This window comes from Cebus imitator, unplaced genomic scaffold, assembly GCF_001604975.1.
Source record: "Cebus imitator isolate Cc_AM_T3 unplaced genomic scaffold, Cebus_imitator-1.0 Scaffold16, whole genome shotgun sequence".
In the NCBI taxonomy this organism is placed as follows: domain Eukaryota; kingdom Metazoa; phylum Chordata; class Mammalia; order Primates; family Cebidae; genus Cebus; species Cebus imitator.
Genome location: NW_016107331.1, coordinates 1,396,876 through 1,417,759, shown reverse-complemented (window position 1 = coordinate 1,417,759; position 20,884 = coordinate 1,396,876). Strand labels below are relative to the sequence as shown.

At 35.7% G+C, this 20,884-nt stretch overlaps 1 protein-coding gene across 5 annotated transcripts in view; it reads right to left on the bottom strand.

The window, feature by feature from the left end:
* MSH3 (mutS homolog 3) overlaps positions 1–20,884 on the bottom strand; it is a 226,200-nt gene that overhangs the window by 91,057 nt on the left and 114,259 nt on the right. For 4 of the 5 annotated variants that reach the window (XM_017507523.2, XM_017507530.2, XM_017507536.2 and 1 more), the window contains 4 exons: positions 15,649–15,836; positions 14,763–14,931; positions 7,739–7,803; positions 4,407–4,523 (listed from right to left, as the gene is read on the bottom strand). In XM_017507523.2, the coding sequence (XP_017363012.1) occupies positions 4,407–4,523; positions 7,739–7,803; positions 14,763–14,931; positions 15,649–15,836 (539 nt within the window). The remainder of the gene's footprint in view (positions 1–4,406; positions 4,524–7,738; positions 7,804–14,762; positions 14,932–15,648; positions 15,837–20,884) is intronic. The other variant, XM_017507543.2, reaches the window with a different exon arrangement.

The following is a 20,884-nucleotide window of genomic DNA, read 5'->3' as shown; positions in this document are numbered from 1 at the left end:
TTTGACTTCTTCTTGGTCTTTATCCATTTGATACACTTTGCCAAACTTCAAAGAGATTATTTATACTTAGAAAAATAATAAGCTGAAAAATGGTCAATGCAGATAATAATCTGATAGACTGCGTTTACAGCATAACAAGCAATTTTATCACTATGCTACCAACCAACTTAAGGATGAAGTCAAGGCACTATGATTTAATCTCTGGCCAAAAGATACTGCTGGGCCATGGGAAGCAGATGAAGGCACTTGGGTTCTAAAGCTGTTAATGATGACTGGAGAAGTTTACCATCTCTATGATATCTGATATTATGCTCAATGATATCTGAAGTTAATAAGAGTTGAAAATATTTTTTTATTTGCAAATGAATTTCTACAATTTTTATTATATGATTTTAGAATTCAATGTTTACAGAATTTGCAATTGAGACAACTACTGAATATCCACAGTCCATCTTCTAGAATGAAAAAAAAGACAGACATGTTTTAAGGGAGGATTTAATCCACAGCAGTGTCTACAGCCTTAATTTCTGGTAACATTTTGGTCAAAAGTAATATGAGTAATGCACAACAATTAGCACCACAGTAAGTGACAAATATATTTGTAATGTTGGTATTTAATCCTCTGATGTCAGGTTCATGGAAGTTAATCATTTTTTTAATGATATCATAGTCACACCATCTGGTACCTCAATAAATAATGTACATAACAATGAATGCTGCACTCAAGTGGGGGCTCTAGCTGCAAATGCTCCAAATTTTCAGCCAATATTCTTTTTTTAGATACAAACTTTTTTTTTTGAGACGGAGTCTCACTCTGTCACCCAGCCTAGAGTGCAATGGTGCTATCTCGGCTCACTGCAACCTCCTCATCCCAGGTTCAAGCAATTCTCCTGCCTCAGCCTCCTGGATAAAAACTTTAATACATTTTTCTTATTTTGAAAGTAGTATATGTACAATACAGGAACTTCTGAAATCATGTAGAGTCATCCCTCAGTATCCACAGAGGATTGGTTCTAGGACCCCTTCCAGATGCCCAAATCCAATATGCTCAAATCCCTTATATAAAATGATAAAGTACTTGCATATAACCTATGTACACCCTCCCATATACTTTAAATCATCTCTAGATTACTTATAATATGTAATACAATGTAAATGCTATAAATAAATAGCAGTTATACTGTACTGTTTAGGAAATAATGACAAGGGGAAAAAAAGCCTGTATGTGTTCAATATAGATGTTACCATCCTTTTCATTCCTCGAATATTTTCAATCTGCAGTTGGTAAATCCATGGATGCCGAACCCACAGATACAGAGAGCCAACTGCATTTGCAAAGTAAAGAAATTAAAATCACCAGTACTCCAGAAATCAACAGTTATGTTTTGAGTCTATACATATAATATATATGTTCATATGTATATATGGATAGATATTTCTCCAAAGATATACACATGGTCAATAAGCATATTAGGAATACAGTAAGTATATATATTTAACCTTTATAAATATAAAAGTTTGTATGCTGTGCGTTATGTGAATATACACACAAAAAATTGTATCATAGTTTGACTCTTTTACATCATTTTCTTCACTTGGTAATTAGAATATCACATTCTTCTGTGATGTTATATTTACTGTTAGCTCACTCTTCACAACTCTCAATTACAGCCTAGGGATGATATAATAAAAACTCCTGGGTCAACCTAGTAGAATGCCCAGTCAGAAGGCCGATGCAGTAAGAATGGTTTGAGTAACAGTGGGCTGTCAGAAGACAACAGAAGAAGGGACAAATCAAAGAGACATCTCAAAGGGGAAAAAGACAATCAGAAGCTTGATAACAGGTTGGGCATGGTGGCTGGCACCTATAATCTCAGCACTTTGGGAGGCTGAGGCAGGCAGATCACTTGAGCCCAAGAGTTCAAGACCAGGCTGGGCAACAAAGAGAAACCCTGTCTCTACAAAAACACTTAACAATTACCCAAGTGTGGTGGTACATGCCTGTGGTCCCAGCTACTAGGGGGCTGGGGCAAGAGGATTGCTTGAGCTGGGGAGGTAAATGTTGCAATGAGTCATGATCATATCATTGCACTCCAGCCTGGGTGGCAGAGGGAGACAGGAAAAAGAAAAAAAAAAAGAACTTTATAATAGATAAAAGGACCAAAGGGAAGATAAATAATACCAAGATGATTAGCCTGGGAGACCTGAACTTTCCTGAGTCTGGAATAATAACAGAGAGAATAGAAGCCAGATCTATGAAATTAAGTATGGTCTGAATGGAATGAACATGAAATTACCTCACCAAATCCCAGGACCCTTCTAGAATGTGAGTCCTTGAAGACTGAAAGGTGTAATAGTTCAATTTTCACATTTTCAGTGGTAATACTAAGGAAAAAGTCAGGAGAACTGAAAGATTCAAAGGCCCTGAAAACCCTTAAAATGGAAAATTGAAAGTGAAACAGAAAAGAAACTGATAGACAAAATCTGTATCCCTACAGTCAATATTCTGAGTGAAGATAATCTCAAAAGATTTAAGTAAATTGGAATTTCTTTCTGGTCTTATAATTTGACACTCCTCAGGGCAAAAAGATTGGCACCAACTTACCACTTTGTAAAAATTCTCACATATCTGTTTTTTTTTTTTTTTTTTTTTTTTTCATTTATCAGGTTGATTACTTGAAATGCAATAAAGCTCCCTAAAGGACATCACTGAATTTTTACTGTTTAAAGTTTTATTTATTTATTTGAGACAGTCACACTCTGTTGCCGAGACTGGAGTGCAGAGGCACAGTCTCAGCTCACTGCAACCTCCGCCTCCCAGGTTGAAGCAATTATTGTGCCTCAGCTTCTCTAGTTAGATGGGATTACAGGCACACACCATCATGCCTGGCTAATTTTTGTATTTTTATTAAAGACAGGGTTTTACCATGTTGTCCAAGCTGGTCTTGAACTCTGGCCTCAAGTGATCTGCCCATCACGGCTTCCCAAAGTGCTGGGATTACAGGTGTGAGCCACTGTGTCTGGCCTGTTTACGGTTTAAAGTGAGACTAGTAGAAATGCATTTAGACTGATGCCTGTGGGCTCACCGTGGGCAGGCTGGCAAAGGACACACACCTGGCTGCCAGATGGCTGGGGCTGAATCTTGACTCCAACCCTACCCTTGGAAGATTAGCTTCTTATTTCTGCATCTCATCTTATTCATTTGTAAGTTGGGTATGATACTTAGCTTCATAGGGCTCATGTGAAAAATAATGAGTTTATATATAAAGTACTTAGACCAGTGGTGGCCTAGAGCTGGCTCCTATGGACTCATGAAAAACAACTGTGCACATCTCTTCCCAACTCCAATCCACTGGTGGCTTGAAATCAGTCCTGGTGAGAATGTTTACACTTCAGAAATCAGCAAATTCTACAAACATGACTGTTCTTCCAAAGAGCTGGCTGTTAATCATTCGCCAGCACACCATGACTTAAAACTGCCAATATGAACACATGACTATCAATAAATCCAGAATGTGAGACATTCTTTGAGACAACGGCAGGGACTCTTCAAACAACACCATAGTATAAAAATAAAAAAGGGTGGCAGACGATTTTAGGTTCAAATAAAGAAGCATAATTACCAAATGCAACATGTAAATGTTGATTAGGTCTTTCATTTAAAAATCTAAAGGGGGGACACTGAGAAAATTCAAGAAATTCAAATATATTCATAAGTTAATGTTAATTTTTCTTAGATATAATAATGGTGTTAAAATTACATAGTAGGAGGTCCTTATTTTTAAAGACGTAGGGTAAGTATTTAGGGGTAAAGTGTTATGATGTCTAAAACTTACTTTCAAATGGTTCAGAAAAAAAAATATGAGAGAGATAAAAAACAATTGTGGTAAATGCTAACATGTGATGAACCTAGGTGAACCTAGGTGGTCATTTTAACTTTCAATAGATTTTAAGAATTTCTTTCAGGCCAGGTGCCGTAGCTCATGCCTGTAATCTCAGCACTTTGGGAGGCCGAGGCAGGCAGATCACTTGAGGTCAGAAGTTCAAGACCAGCCTGACCAACATGCCAAAACACTGTCTCTACTAAAATTTAGCTGGGTGTGGTGGTGGGAGCCTGTAATCCCAGCTACTCAGAAGGTTGAGGCAGGAAGAATGTCTTGAGCCTGCGAGGTGGATGTTGCAATGAGCTGAGATTGCACCATGGCACTCCACCCTGGGCAACAGAGTGAGACTCCGTAGAGAAAAAAAAAAAAAAAAAAGAAAGAAATAAAATCAGAGAACACATGCACTCAACTATTTCATGGTGGGTCACAAGCTGTAATCTCTGTTTTCTTTTTGATGGAAAGACTTTTCCGGTCTGTTTCTAAAAGCAAAAAGTCAGATTATATTTTTCATTGTAAACTCACTCTAGAAAATCAAGCCATTCAGCACTGCAGTCAAGGACTAGCTGCTCCCGGAGCTGATTCAGATGTCTGTAATTTTCTACAATAAAAGGAGAGTGAAAACGGCTCACAGCTTTTGTGCTAGAAGAGGGGAAAAAACATAAATAGGAAATCAAGGTTAGTAAAAAATCGAAATGCCATCACTTTAGAAAATTAAAGTAGTTATTTATTATTCTCTGATGAACCTTGAAAGTAAACAGCTGTAAACAGAGGAACATTCTTTAATTATGGTCCTGAACTCTACTGATTCCAAAGAATATGACTTTGCTCAGGAAGTCTTTCTAAATGCACTTCAAATTATATCCATATGGCAAAGTCAGAGTTTAAAATTTTTATTTCATAGGCAAAAAGCTTTTTTCTTTAAATTATACTAAGTGAGAATGCTTTTTTTAAAAGATAAGAAGCAAATATGGTAAAAGAAAGTATGACATAGCTGGGAGGTAGATACATTGGTGAAGGTTATATTATTGTTTTATGGACTTTTCTGTATGACTGAAGTATTCCAATGAAAAAAGAAAAAGAAAAAGCATTACAAAGAATAGCAATACATTAATTCAGGAGGCAATTTAAAAAGAGATCTTTAGGATACTGTGATCTGTGCAGATTCACAGTGGCCTTGGATGGGAGAAAATACCAAATGCTCCCCATCTGGGCTTGAGTATCATCTCTGCTCTCCATTCAGTAGCTGTAGAGCACAACAGAGGATGCCATGGATCCCCAGTCAGAGAAACCAGGTTGAGGCTCTGGTCCTGCAACTTACTTACTAGCTATGTCATTTTGGGCAAATGGAACAGACCTTCTCTAAATATCACTTTCCTCATCTATGAAATAGGGATAATAGTATCTACCTCATAGGTACTGTTGAGAGGATCAAACAGCACTTAGGAAAGCACCTATATGTATTCAATAAAAATTAGTTGTTTTGTAGTGGTGGTGGTTGCCATTGCTGTTAATGCTGTCATTATGATGATAAGTCTTCAAGAAGAAAAGGTCAACGTGTCTGGTCTTTGTTTGCTCCCCCACTCTTATAATACACTGCTGCACTTTAATTTGCCAACTTGCTGAATTAGGGGTGGGCCTTCTGCAATCAAAATCTGACTGCTGATGTTCTAACCCATCTCTGTCAAAGCCCTATGGCCGAACAGATAAATTGCAATGAATCTTTCCAAAACCATCTTATCTGTTGATTCAATTTACATTATTGAACATTCAAAAGATGGTGACACTGATTTACGCCTTGCTTGTTGCTTTTAAATTACATCATCTAGACTTCTATGCCAACATATTTATCAAAGCTTTCTCTTCTGGCAGAACTCATTTAGTGAGATATTTCGGTTATTGTTGTAGATAGACTAACATGGTTTTTGGCAATTTCTCTTCATAAAGCATATTTCATTCACTAGCTGTGGCATAGGACAAAAAATAGAAGGGAAGAATGCCTGCAAAGAGAGAAAACAACATCCCTAGAATCAACAATACCCAAATCTAAAGTATACCTTCTGGTAGCATTTTTTAAAAAAATAATGGTATTAGTGTGAAAGATATGTATGCCTGTGCCTTCAACATTTGATAATGTGGTAAGGGATCATGAACATTTTCTTTTTAAGTTAAAATAATGAATTATGGGCCGGGCACGGCTCACGCCTATAATCCCAGCATTTTGGGAGGCCGAATTGGGCAGATCACAAGGGATCAGAAGGTCAGGAGTTCAAGACCAGCCTGGCCTACATGGTGAAACCCTGTCTCTACTTAAAAAAAAAAAAAAAAATGCAAAAATCAGCCTGACATGGTGGCATGAGTCTGTAATCCCAGCTACTTGGGAGGCTCAGGCAGGAGAACTGCTTGAACCCTGGAGGCAGAGGTTGCAATGAGCTGAGATCATGCCACTGCACTCCAGCCTGGGCTACAGAGCAAGATTGTGGCTTAAATAAATAAATAAATGGGAGGCTGAGGCAGGTGGATCACCTGACTTTGAGACCAGCCTGGCCAACATGGTGAAACCCGATCTCTACTAAACATAACAAAAAATTAGCCAGCCTTAGTGGTGGGCACCTGTAATCACAGCTATTTGGGAGGCTGAGGCAGGAGAATCACTAGAACCCTGGAGGCAGAGGTTGCAGTGAGCCGAGATCACACCACTGCACTCCAGCCTGGGTGATGAAAAGAGACTCCTTCTCAAAAAAAAAAAAATAACAATAATATAATAATAAATTAACAAGCATTCACACATTATGTAAAAATTTCCCTTCATCCTTAAAACAGAATGCCCATACACTATTACCAGCTACCAGTCCCTCTTCTACCACCTTAGGAAAATGTACCATTTTCATCTTGTTTGTGCAACTTATTGGTAACAGTACTAATAAATATTCCACAAAAAATACTACTCACAGCTGTATATACTTCCCTAATGCCTTGTCTTTAAATGAGTCCCCTCTTGGGGATTAATGTCTAACCAAGGAGAAAAGGCAGAGTCCCAACATAGTTCTCTAAATTTGTTTTTGATTAATTTATTTTTATGAATTCATGATCTGGGTTACCAAAAAAAGATGTAAAGAATTATAATAATTATGTGCCAAGGAAGGCATTAAGAATAAAGAAATGTGGAGCTCAGTGAGGTAGAAAATGAAATTGCAGCTTCTTAAAAGAAATGTCAGGCACAGCATTCATCATGAAGTACAAGCAACTAAATTAATCTTACAACTGAAAGTTCCTCAACTTTTCTTTCATGTGTACCCTGTGCTGTAAGAATAAAATAATTTACAAAACAAGAAAACAAATGTGAAAAATAAGATACTTTTTTCAAACATGTTTTAAAATCAATGAGAAAGAGTTAAAAATATGATCTCCTTGGTTAAAAGTTCCATAACAAAGGGCCAGACTCAGTGGCTCACGCCTGTAATGCCAGCACTTTGGGAGGCCAAGGCGGGTAGATCACCTGAGGTCAGGGGTTCAAGACCAGCCTGACTAACAGAGTGAAAACCCATCTCTACTAAAAATACAAAAACTAACTGGGCATGGTGGTGCATACCTGTGGTCCCAGCTACTAGGGAGGCTGCGGCATGAGAATCCCTTGAACCAGGGAGGCAGAGGTTGCAGTGAGCTGAGATTGCACCACTACACTCCAGCCTGGGCCATGGAACAAGACTACAAAAAATCAAAAAGTTCCATGAGAAGAAAAAAATAAAAAGAATTGCTTTTAGTTTCGAGAATGTGTTTACTATCAGTCCAGTGGCACACAGATATACAGATGTCATTAAAATTCATTATAAGTAAAAAATTTATTTTAAACCTACCTTCCAACCTTTACCCAATCAGTTGGTATACAAGACACAGCAGAGTTCTTTATTTCGATCAAAAACTAAAACAAATAAACAGATATTTAGATGAATAACCATTATATATTTTAAAGCATTCCTCAAATTGTGGTATGACAATTTATTATATATTGTTCTAAACACTCGAAATAAACCCAGTATTGTTTTTCAGACTGTATATATGTCAAAACAGACAAACATTATTAATTAAAGGTTCAATACTTGGGACAAAGTACAATTTGTATTGCACAAAACATCGTAATATGTGGGCTTTCATGTTTCTAATATTGTTAGATATGTACTCTGAATGATGGCTTTTTCATTAACAAACTTTCATTTATTCTCACTTATCTTAAGAATTCTATTACTCAGAAAAGATTGAATTTCCAAGTATATAAAATTTTAAAATATTCAATTACTAGATGTTACACCGGTTTGAGACATGATCCTCCCCTATTCTCAACAAAGAGGATTTTTAGATAGTTTTTATCCACGGAACCTAAATCCTCTAAAATTACCTTCATAGGAAAGTACTGACTTCTCCAACTACAAAGAGAGGAAAGTATTTCTTCCCATATGAGAGTTTTCTTTACGTTTTTGCTTATAAGAACCAAAATATCTTTTTAAAAAGATTTTTGTGGGCACACGGTAGTTGTATATATTTACTGGTTACATGAGATATTTTGATACAGGCATACAATGCATAATAATCACATCAGGGTAAACGGGGTATCCATCACCTCAAGCATTTATCTTTTGTGCTACAAGTGATCCAATTATACTCATTTAGTTATTGTACAATTAAATTATCATTGATTATAATTTCCCTGTTGCATTATCAATATTAGGTTTTATTCATTCTTTCTGTATTTTGTATCCATTAACCATCCCCCATCCCTCCCACCCCCACTACCATTGCCAGTTTCTAGTAAACATCATTCTATTCCATATCTCCATGAGTTCAATTGTTTTAATTTTTAGCTCCCACAAATAAGTGAGAACATGCAAAGTTTGTCTTTCTGCACCTGGCTTATTTCCCTTAACGTAATGACCTCCATAATCCACCCATGTTGTTGCAAATGACAGGATCTCATTCTTTTTTTTTGGCTGAATAGTACTTCATTGTGTCTATGTACTACATTTTCTTTACCCATTCGTCTGTTGATGGACACTTAGTTTGTTTCCAAATTTTGGCTATTGTGAACAGTACTGCAATAAACATAGCAGTGCAGATATCTCTTCAATATACTGATTTCCTTTCTTTTGGATATATACCTAGCAGTGAGATTGCTGAATCATATAGTAGCTTTTTCTTTTCTTTTCTTTTTTTTTTTTTTTGAGGGACCTCCAAACTGTTCTCCATAGTGGTGGTAGTGGTATTAATTAACATTCCCACCAACAGTGTACGAGAGTTTCCTTTTCTCCACATCCCCACCAGCATTTGTTATTGCCTGTCTTTTGGATAAAAGCCATTTTAACTGAGGGGAGATAATATCTCATTGCCATTTTAATTTACATTCATAATATCTCTATAGATCCAACTGTGCCCTGCAAGTAAGGTTCTCTGAAATCAGCCAGGAAGCAAGTGAAGTTCTTCTATTACACCCTTCATTTTTAGCATTAGTTATATATTAACTCTTCTCAGTGTGCTCTCATTCCTATATTATTACAATCAAATTCAGGCCAGGTGTGGTGGTTCACACCAGTAATCCCAGCACTTTGGGAGACTGAGGCAGATGGATTACCTGAGGTCAGGAATTCAAGACCAGCCTGGCAAACATGGTGAAACCCCGTCTCTACTAATAATACAAAAATTAGCCAGGCATGGTGGCAGGCACTTGTAATTCCAGCTACTTGGGAGGCTGGAGCAAGAGAATCGCATGAACCCAGGAAGCGGAGGTTGCAGTGAGCAGAGATCGCACCACTGCACTCCAGCCTGGGCAACAGTGCCAGACTCTGTCTCAAAAAACAAAAACAAAAAAAATGAATTCAATGTTTCATTAAAATACATCTCTAAAAACCTATTTTGAGCAGAATGGAACCCAGAAACTCTGGTTGTAATTTTGAGATGGCTATGAGAACTTTTTCACATTTATCAGTTTCATTATATGCATATAACTGCAGGTATTTATGATGTTCATATTAATAATAGTATAATATGGTTCTTCAGTTTCTTTTTCCCATTAATAGAAACACTGTAGCTTTTACATTAATTATATTAAGAATCAGTGGCTAATTAAAAAAATTTTCATCCTTACAAAAATGTTTGGAACTAGTGATGTCCTCATGCATAGAGAAGAATTAATAGAGTTTCAAATCTGCCACACCTACTTAAATAGTTAAGAGTGAAGATTCTAAAAAAGTCTCCTTTGGCTACAAAAGTAATTTTTGAAAAACCACAAAAAATGTTATTAATAGGAAAAACAAAACCACTTTTAAACTATGCTAAATAATTCTGCTATTTTAAAGTGTTCTATCAAAAGAGATGTTGGCCTTTTAATAAAATAATTCTGGAAAGAGCTATGCTAAAGGGAAACAGCAAAACTCAGGAATAGATTGATTGGATCACTGATATTTGGGAAGGACACATCCAGATGCATAACGACTAACACAGAGCTCCACAGGAGTTACCACCTAAGGGATGGACATTTTGAACAAGGAGCGCCTTGGGAATAGTTTGGACCATAACTATTCAATCTGTACGTATCAAAGTTCTACTCTAGGGACCACAATTGCTATAGCAGGCCACATACACAGGGCCAATACAAGGAGGAAAACAGTGAGAGTCAGAAAGGTGCAAGTTAAACACCTCTGGTCATGTCCTCAGATAAAGTCTGGTCCTTGGACTCATCCTCAGTGTCCCTTTTCCTCACTCAGCAGTCCTTGGGATTTCAGCCTGGGCTCCTCCTCAGAGCTGTCATCTGCTAGCTTTTCTTCTCTTCTATACTGACAATAGGATACAAAATTTTTTCTCTATTCTTTTCTTCAAACATTCTAAGAATGAGAATAAGCAGGCAGGCCTTTGGTTTAAGAATTATTAAAGAAAACTAACGCAGAAAAACAGCATACATTCCAGTAATCTTAGAAAGCTCTTATAGCAACTTTTCCTGTTCTACAGTTCCTGACTTTGTTTCTTAGGTGTTGATTTGAGAAGTCTGCCTTGATTCATTATAGCAATCTCTCATATTCTTCTCCTGGGACCCCATTCTGTCTTAGTTAAATGTCAGGTATTGTTACTCAATCTATATAGCCTGTGGTATCACTGGGCTGGCAACATTGCTAGGTTTGCTGAAATTCTTAACTCACTCCAGAAATTGTTGTTTTCTCCAGCACCACACTTAACCCATTGCTCCACCCCCCTCTTTTCATTCTCTCTCTCTCTCTTTTTTTTTTTTTTTTTTTTTTTTGAGACAGAGTCTTGCTCTGTTGCCAGGCGCCAGGCTGGAGTACTGTGGCGTGATCTCGGCTCACTGCAACCTCCACCTCCTGGGTTCAAGCAATTCTCCTGCCTCAGCCTCACGAGTAGCTGGGACTACAGATGTGGGCCACAATACCCAGCTAATTTTGTATTTTAGTAGAGATGGGGTTTCACCATATTGGCCAGGATGGTCTTGATCTCTTGACCTCATGATTCGCCCGCCTCAGCCTCCCAAAGTGCTGGGATTACAGGCATGAGCCACTGTGCCTGGCCTCCCTTTCTCTTAATAATTTAAAAAGTACTTAGATTTAACAGATTTTTTCCACATTTTAAACATAGTAAACAGATATCTGGATATGCTGCATGCTGCCAATTCATAAAACTCTTTCTAAAGATTTTTTTCAATATCTTTCTTTTTCCCTTAAAAAAATAATAATATTTATTAGTACTGCCCCCAATCTAAATGCTGCCCTATTTCCATTTCATATTTGATTCAAGGTTAAAAGATAATTGGCCTATATTCATAAAATATGATAGAGGCTATTACAGAAGCAGTAAACTCTGCAAACTTCTGCTTTCATTACATACATACATAATATTCATACATATATGCATTCATTATTATGTAATAATACATAATAATGTGTGTACATTACTACATAAAAATATAGTTTCTGCTTTTATTAATTCCTTCTAAGCCAATAATTACATAGTCAGAGACAATAAGGCACCATACAATAAGGCTTTAATATTCTAATGAGTAACAAAAGCTGGGAACAGAAGTGAAAAATGAATGTTGTCAAAATAACACTGGATTGTGGCACATTTACTAATTTTAGTAAAAATAACAAGATCCACATAGCTTCACATGGATCACATGGGGCTGCTATAATGGATCTTTTAACGTTATTACAAAAGCCATATGTATAGAAATAAAATGTCAGACAGAACAGAAAGGTGAAAAGCAGCACCAATAAATGTAAAATAAGGGTTTTTCACCCTGCCTCCCTCAATTCTCAGAGATAATCATATTTGATGGAGTCTGCTCCTAGTCCTTTAAGTACCTCTAAATAATTTGAGAATACCATCAATCCTGTTTTTTGTTTGTTTGTTTTTTGTTTTGAGATAGGGTTTCACTCTGTTGCCCAGGCTGGAGTACAGTGGCATGATCACAGGTCACAGCAACTTCGGCCTCCCAGGCCCAAGTGATTCTCTACCTTTGCCTCCCAAGTAGCAGGGACCACAGACAGATGCCACTATGTCTGGCTAATTTTATTTTTATTTTTTAAAGATGATATCTCACTATGTTGTCCAAGCAGGTCTTGAACTCCTGGGCTCAAGTGATCCTCCTGCCTTGGCCTCCCACAGTGTTGAGACTACAGGTGTGAAACACTGTAGTCCATTTTTTAAAAACAGAATTTGATGAAAACAGTTTTGAATATTTATAATTCCTTTGGTGTTCCAATGAATAGAATCATTAATTTTCAAAATGTCTTATGAAAGCAATTCTGTATTAATGTTCTACTAAAATCCTAGAGAAGACTATTACAAACCAACAAGAATACCTCCTACTATTAATAATGAAGAAACTTTGTTCCTCAAATTCATCAACTTAACCTAGTAGAGACAAAAGATAACTGATCTTCCTTTGTAATAATTTTTAACATAATTTGTTGATCTCCATGTTGTACTTAAACCTCAATACCACAATCATAATGAATAAGAGATAGTCTACTATCTCTTCTGAATTCCTGTTAATTTTCTCTCATTTTTACTCAAAAATTGCCAAATGAATCCAGGAATGTCTTTCCAAGACTTAAACTTTATTTTATTTTGAAAACTATGAGCTCTAAAATATCTAAATTTTGTTAGATAATATCAATGGTTTTGAGAATCATTTGTGTTAATATTCGGAAATAATAAATGGAGTGAAATACTGATATTAATATAATTGAAAGACTGGGGTCTGGCAGAATTTGGATGGAACTGTGCTTCCAACCTTGGGTAACTTATCTAACCCAAACCTTGGTTTTCTTTCCAGCAAAACTGGAATGATCCTTTTTGGTGTTGTTATAAGAAGTAAACAGGATAATATATGTAGGCACCTACCACCATTCTAGACTTTAACAAGTACTTGATAAATGGTAACTGTATTACTACTGTTGTTATTATATGAGTAGCATAAGCACAGCACTTTATGATTAAAAAGCACTTTCATGTATATTAACTTAATTGGTCTCCATAATAGTCTTACAACTGAGGTAACTCTTCCATGGTCATACAGTATGTAAATGGTAGAAATGGCACTTACACTTAACTTTCTCCACTGTACACCAGGCAGCCACTTTTCGATTACATGTCTTTTATAAAAGTAACTAAAGCAGTGTTAATGATCTGATTTTAACCAATCGCCAGAATAGTGACCTTAGGTCAATTTTCATTTTGCAAGGTCATGACTGCATAGTAAAAACAAGAGCTACAATTAAATATTTGGAATTTGTCTGTTCAGACAATAAACATAAGTATAAATATTGTCAAATCATTTTTCTGTTATATAGACCTCCATGTAGCACTGCGAATGTCTGCTGAGTATAACATGTTAATAATTTTAGTTCAGAAGACAGGTTGATTTAATGGGTAAATCTATGAAATAGCACAAAACTAATAAACACTTTAATGAACATTCTCAATTACTGTAGCGCTGCTTATTTCAAATAACTATAACAGTCAACAATCTTTTGGCAAAACACACAAAGCAATGTAAGAATTTAAAAATTTGATTTGAAATTAAGTTCTTCCCAACCAGAAAAATACGTATTTTTTTAAAAATCCTGAATAAAATGCTCACTCTATAGATGTTATCCATAAATTTCCTAATTTGCTATTTTAATAAAACAGAATTTCTCAAACTCCCCCAGGTTGAATCTTCATATTTTATTAAACATAAGATATAGGAGTAGCATGCCTCAAGACTCAGAATAGGACTGAAATGCACAACCATATTTAAAAGGCATACTTCTTCCTTTTCTGGTTCTCATTCAGACATTACTATCAAACTTTAAACAGAAGTACACATCCCCAAGAAACATATTCTAAGCAGTGCCATAATTTTATGGAAGACTCACTAAATGCAGTTTCTCACTCTAGATTTGTTTTTTTAGCAGCTATACTCTTTAGGAGGAAGCCCCGCATTTAATCACTGTATGAGCCAATGAACACGGTGGCCCACTTTGTATTTTTTCATCATCTGTAAGGCAGGGATCAAAGACTAACTTCTCTTTCCTGGATTTAAAACAAATGAATTCTATAAGTTGCTATTCATAATAATCGAGATTTCTATAATATAATTTCAACAAATAACACTAAGACACATATAACATTAAGTTGCATTACTTTCACAAGAGAATAATAAAACACCATCATTTAATTCTTATCAAAACAAGTTATTATAACATATTTCCAAGGAACAAAACAGAAAATTTGAGAAGATAATACATATCCTATCTTCAGATTTTTATTTACATTTTAAAACAGCTTTTCTACTAGAGGAAAACTAATAGAAAATAAAAGTAGATTTGACATTACCTCCTGTCCTGATACTGTCACATATTGTGCAGAAGGATTTTTTAGTATTTTTCTTATTTCTTGCAAATGTATTCGGATCTTGTCACTAACACCTTGAATTTCATCCTTCCTCTTTTTTATTAAAGGGAAGTCAGAAAGGTCTTTAAATAATTCAGTTTTATCCCCAACTCTAAAAAATCAAAAAATGCAAATGCATATTCAAAGTTTATTAATTAAAGCAGTTATCACTTATTTTTCAAAGTGTGATGAAAGAGGAAAGCACTAGAAGACAGGGAAATGTGGTTCCAATTGTCACTAAGCATTTACGGGTTTTTTAACTTTTCTGAGGATGGTCAAAATTACCCTAATATCATTTTGTCTTATTAAGTTCATGATTCCCATGGTAAAACCAAGAAATAAACTATTTGTTGTTTGCCTATGCAGAAAGCAAAAACAAATGTAAAGGTCAAATCTTACTTCATTTATATAGAACGTTTTGTGCAACACATTGTAAAATAACTACCTTTTAAAGGATAGCTTTGCTTTTAAAGATTCTAAATATAAGGCCATCTCTGGAAATACAGGAAATGAGTACAAGATACCATCTGACACTCATTTAGGGGTTAATAAACTACTACTGCTTAGATTTGCCTGTGTTTTACCTTTTCATCATCAGATACCTGGGGAAGAACTATATCTGTCCTAGACAAAACTGCCTAAATTTTAGAAAGCAAGTATTCCAGGTGTAATGTAATACTTTTAGGATCCAATCACATTTCTAATGATATGTGTACTCATGCAACTTCTATTATTAGTCTAGTAGAGATTAAGAATCCACAAATTAAATGGCAAATGCACTGGATTATGCTGACTGCTGAAAAGGAAGAATTGTGGGTCTAATACTTACTTGGCAGCTTGTTCATTGAGTATCTTTAGGTAATGCTCTACTGGATTGAGGAGTTCAGGAATTTCTAAAATAATGGTCCGGAGCAAGTCTGACTGAACGTGGGAATTAACAGCAGGTATTATTGCTTGAAATTCTGACTTTAAGTGATACAAGGTTTTGACAATCAAGAAGAACTCTTGGGTAGAACACTGAAAATAGAAATATTTTTTACCAAAATAGCATAAGATACATGAAAATGAAGTTTAATTAGTGATCTTTTAAAAGTTAGAATCAGAATTAAGGAAAGTTTTAATTTTCTATTAACCAGTTAGTTGAAATAAAATACCACTATATTTTCTAAATGAGGTTAAATACTATGTAATATTTTAAAGGCATAAAGAAAATAATTTTAGCCAGGGAAAACAAAGCCAATTCTTGTTCAGTATTTTTTCATTTTAAAATACATAAACCATATGGCAAAAATATGTTAGACAAGCTAAAAAAAATGTGAAGAATAATATCTGTAAGACATAACAGACACAGAGCAAAATTCTCCCAAATATAACGGGCTCTGCAAATTGTCACGAAAAAGATGAATAATCCAAAGAATAATGGCTAAACGAACTGAATGTGCAGCTCATAGAAAGAGAATAGCCAGTAGGTACATGATTATCTTCATATATAACAAAAGACAAGCAAATTAAAAATACAGGATAGCATTTTTCACTTATCAGAATGTCAAAGATTTAAAAGCTTCACAATAACCATGTAACAGGATGCAAAAAAAAATTATATACTATTAGCAGAGGACTAATCTTTTTGAGAAACAACTGGCATGTCTTCATAATAAAAAAAATGCATAAACTCTTTGAATAAGCAGCACTTTAAATAATTTATCTAAAAACAGACTTTAACAAATAGTGAAAAATATGTGTCTGAAAATTCATAGTAGCACGGCTTATATTAAAAAGATGAATAAGAAATAAATATCCATCAATTGGGATATTAGGAAAAACACATGCAATGTAATACTATGAAACAGCTAAAATAATTAAGATGTTTGTATCAGCACAGAACTCTGTAATTTCAACATATAATGAATATACAGAGTATGTTTACATCAATACCACATATGTATATATTTTTATGTATTTACATGGTAACACTTTCTTTGTGATTTTTTAAATGAGATGCATTATTCAATATAAATAAAAAATATAAATATCAATAAATATTTTAGGAGCTAACACATGTGACTTACTCTGGTTACCTCTGGGTATTAGGTATGGAAGGGTGGCAGAGGGAAACTTTTTACCCATTATTTTATACCCTTGCATACTACTGTAGTATTTTTTTTCTTTTTTTTAACATGAACATAAATAATTTTTACATTGTAGCTTCTGATAAACAGAGTGGGTTAAACACATGCATCTAATTTCTCTCCATCTTGAAACGACAGTTAAGAGATTATTTAAAAAGGCATAAAACCACATTAGAAAAGTGGCCAACAGCAACAATACGTTAGAAGCTATAAAGTAAGCAGATAAATAGTAATTGATTTAAAAAACTCAAAGTACCTGAGTTTTAAACTGTCCTTAAGGAAAACTGAGACACAGTTTACATCAAGAATCCAAAAAGATGTGTTACCAGTTCCGACTGTGCCCTGCTAGAGAACTTCTAAACATATTAATATCTTCCATGAAACAGAAGATATTACAACCATGAAACAAGATGCTACTTTTAAAAAGAGAAAACATTTGAAGAACAAGAAAACAAAAATTCTTGGAAATTAAAGTATAACAGTAGAAATGAAAAATTCAACAGAAGAGGTAGTAAAGATAATAAAGTCAGCTAAAACTTAGAATTTTATACCCATCCAAACTACCAATCAAATGTGAAGGTAGTAACAACAATTAAAAAAAAACACACACAAACTTCCAGACATGAATGTTTTAAAAGATTTACTTCCAACATGTCTTCTCAGAAAGGTTCCAGGGGATATACTCCATCAAAATGAAGGAATAAACTAAGAGGAAGACATAGAACGTAGAAAACAAAAAATTCAACTCAAGAGAAGTAAAGGGAATCTAAGGTAGTACTGTACAACAGATATGAGGACAACCAGTCCATAATGAATCAAGTCAGAAGGCTGTAGAAGACAATTCAAGAAAATAAAACTGATACAATATTGGCTGAAAAGAAATGTCTTGAGATGAGAAAACAATTTAAGGGTAAAGTAATAAGGCATATAATAAGTAGTATAGATGAAATAGATTAAGGCTAAAAACATATTCAAAAAGGTAATTATTAACCACAAAGGGTTAAATAAATCATACAAAAAAATAAGAAGTTAGGTCCAACTGAGCAAATGTGAGTTCTAAGTGTATCATGAGGCAACTTTTCTCCAGAAAAACCTCCTCCCCATCCCACACAGGAAGCTGGACTGTGTACATAAATGTGAAACCCGGAAGCTTTCTGGCCACTAGTCAATTAGTAATACCTTTTAACAAAAAGCAAAGGACTAAACATAAATATTTTCAATATAATTTTGAATATTATCCTCTTGTAATTATTGTAATCTCAAGAAAGGGATTAATTTTACAAGCTGAGATACAATGTAAAGTCAGCAACAGAAGCCGGGTGAAAACCAGTAATGCTCTATAATCACATTGAAAGCTGGAGGTAGCAAGTTGTTCTCAAGTTTCTTAAGCAAAAGAACTCAGAAGCTGTAAGAAAGCTGAGGATGGGTAAATGGCTGCTCCTGGAGTCACTCCCCAGGAGTTCAGCCCTTCTTCTGGCAGCAGCTGTCTCACTGGGAGAGCTTGAGCACACTCACAAGTGTGGAGGCAGGGCCTTATAGGACACAGGATGGGAAAGGCCGCAGCCTAAGTGCCACACTGAAAATGCGGCTTTGGGCTTATTCCTGCCTGGCTAAAAGTGATTCTCACCTAGAAAATTCTGAAAACACTCTCCTCAACATTTGCTAACTGCGATCATCCTTTAAATGTATTCACCAACCTTGGCAGTTACTTAACACTTTCTTACAAAATAGTTCTTGAGCAAAGTTACTTTCTGTGACTAGCACTATTTACAAGATTTGAATTTGATGTTTTGCCATCAAAAGAAATGTTTATTTTAGGCTAGGCACGGTGGCTCATGCCTGTAATCCCAGCACACTGGGAGGCCAAGGCGGGAGGATCTCTTGAGCACAGAAGTTGAAGACAGGCAAGGCAACATGGCCAGGCCTTATCTCTACAAATAATAATAATAATAATAATAATAATAATAATAAACTAGCTGGGCATGGTGGCATGTGCCTGTTGTCCCAGCTACTCAGGAGACTGGAGGCTGAAGCTGCAGTAGGCTGTGGTCCACCACTGCAGGTGCACCACTGCTGGAGCACCACTGCACTCCGGCCTGGGCAACACAGTAAAATCCTGTCTCAAAAAAAAAAGAAGAAGAAGAAATGTTTACTTTATGTCAGAATCAGCTGACTTGAGATCCTCTATCATTATCACCATAAAACACCTATTGGTATATATTCCAGGACACTTTCCACATAAGCATACAGTCTATGCTGACCACTTCCAACAACATCCAGTGTTCCTTCTCATTTTATGAATTTCACATAATTGGCACAATCTGTACCCAGGACATAACTCACTATGTGGTGTACATAGTAGAAACTTATTTAGAGTAATCTAATGATAAAGAACAGACATATGTTTGATGATGCATTCCTAGAGCCAGCCAACTTATCTATACAACATTGGTTTAAAGCATTCAGCTTTCCTGAAGTTGGTTTGTTACCAGATCATTTCTACTCTTCACCCTTCAATCTACTCTTTGGGCACATTCTTGCGTAAACGAAACACTAAAACAGCAACAAGGAATGGCTTCCAAGTGAGTCATAAGTTCCCTTAGTAAAATAAATTTTGAAATTCCAAAATAAGTCATTCTTGCACTGCATATTGGTCACTTTTTAAATGAATTAGATTCTGACTTTAGTAGAGTTTTGAAACTTTTATAAATACACAAACCCTGTGCAATACAAACATCATAGCCCCATGGACTGATGCTGCCATCTTGATGCCATGGACACTTTGACTTAGCGCGTTTGAGCAGACATTGAAAGATTTTCAGCTTTGCTTCTGTTTTCTCTTAAGAAAAACAAAAATCTCTGACATCTGTCAGTGAATCCTTTCAAACAATTAAGGCAAAGTGCCTGGAGATCTGCTGTTTAAAGGAGGTTAATGTGTACCAATTTTCAGGCTCCGAGCCAAGGATACAAAACAACAAATGGTTTGGCACCCACTACACAACTTCAAAAAGGTCTACTCTAAAAATTGTGACTATCAGCACAGCTTCTGCTATTGCCAGCAAAACAACATGGTGTACCCAATAATGATGCAATAGGCTCCCTTGACCCCATAACCAACGCATACATCTTTCTTCCCAGGATGAATATTCCCAATTCTGGCATGTACATTGTTTTCAAAGTTAGCTGAAGCATGTAAAACAGTTACATAAGTCCTCCTGGGCACCTCAAGTATTCTTAGAAGCAGTACTTATCATGCTAGTGAAATTCTGTAGGGGGGAAAAAGGGGCCAAAAAAAATGGAAACACTAATGAAAAATTGGTCACAACTAAAATTTAGACATATAGGCTGAGGGCGGTGGCTCACACCTGTAATCTCAGCACTTTGGGAAGTCAAGGCGGGTGGATCAGCTGAGGTCAGGAGTTCAAGACCAGCCTGGCCAACATGGTGAAATCTCCATCTCTACTAAAAATATGAAAACTAACCAGGTGTAGTGGCAGGTGCCTGGAATTCCAGCTACTTGGGAAGCTGAGACAGAAAAATCGCTTGAACCTGTGAGGTGGAGGCTGCAGTGAGCCAAGACTGTGCCACTACAATCCAGCCTGGGTGACAAGAGTGAAACTCCGTCTCAATAAAATAAAATAAAAAGATAAAATAAAATTTAAACATATGAAAACTGTTCTATAGTAAAAGTATTAAATTGGCAAGGAGTTAACATTTGAAGGAAAAATAAAAGTTGCCTTTGAAAAGTGGCAACCAGAAAAAAAAAATGCCAGTCAAGATAATTACCTCAAACATGACAGTATCCAAAAGACACAGTCACTGAAAACACAGTCAAGAATCCTTGGTCTATACACAGATTCTGTTACTAGCAAATTACTAAGCCTCTCAGCATCATCATATTAGCCAAGGTAATTCAAGTGGTTGCAGCAATATATA